Below are 386 nucleotides of genomic sequence, written 5' to 3'. Positions count from 1 at the left end.
TCGACAGCTGCTGCAGCAGGTATTGATTCTGCTGCTGCAGCTGCTGGTTCTCCCTCAGCACATCATCAAGTTGCTGCTGCCGCTGTTGCTGCATGCGCGGCTGCTGCTGCTGCTGCTGCTGTTGCTGCTCGTGGTGCTGCTGCTGCTGCAAGTGATGCTGCTGCTGCTGCAAGTGCTGCTGCTGCTGCAAGTGCTGCTGCTGTTGCAGGTGCTGCTGGTGCTGCTGGTGCTGCTGCTTATGTACTGCAGCTGTTGCTGCCGCGTCTCCTTGCTGATGTTTGTCTTTGCTTTGCTGCTGCTGCTGCTGCTGCTGCTGCTGCTGCTGCTGCTGGTCATCACTGAGGTGCTGCTGCAGCAGCAGCTGCAGTTTAATATGAAGGAAGTCA

The 386-nt window shown here is 57.8% G+C and overlaps 1 protein-coding gene across 1 annotated transcript in view; it reads right to left on the bottom strand.

The window, feature by feature from the left end:
* Positions 1–386, bottom strand: part of EMH_0046000 (uncharacterized protein) — a gene marked incomplete at both ends in the record, with an annotated part of 3,106 nt that overhangs the window by 1,667 nt on the left and 1,053 nt on the right. The window contains one exon of the mRNA XM_013496123.1: positions 3–386. Within this exon, the coding sequence (XP_013351577.1) occupies positions 3–386 (384 nt within the window). The remainder of the gene's footprint in view (positions 1–2) is intronic.

This window comes from Eimeria mitis, genomic scaffold (assembly GCF_000499745.2).
Source record: "Eimeria mitis Houghton genomic scaffold, Emh_scaff1925, whole genome shotgun sequence".
Taxonomy (NCBI): domain Eukaryota; phylum Apicomplexa; class Conoidasida; order Eucoccidiorida; family Eimeriidae; genus Eimeria; species Eimeria mitis.
This window is presented reverse-complemented; position numbering and strand designations above follow the sequence as displayed.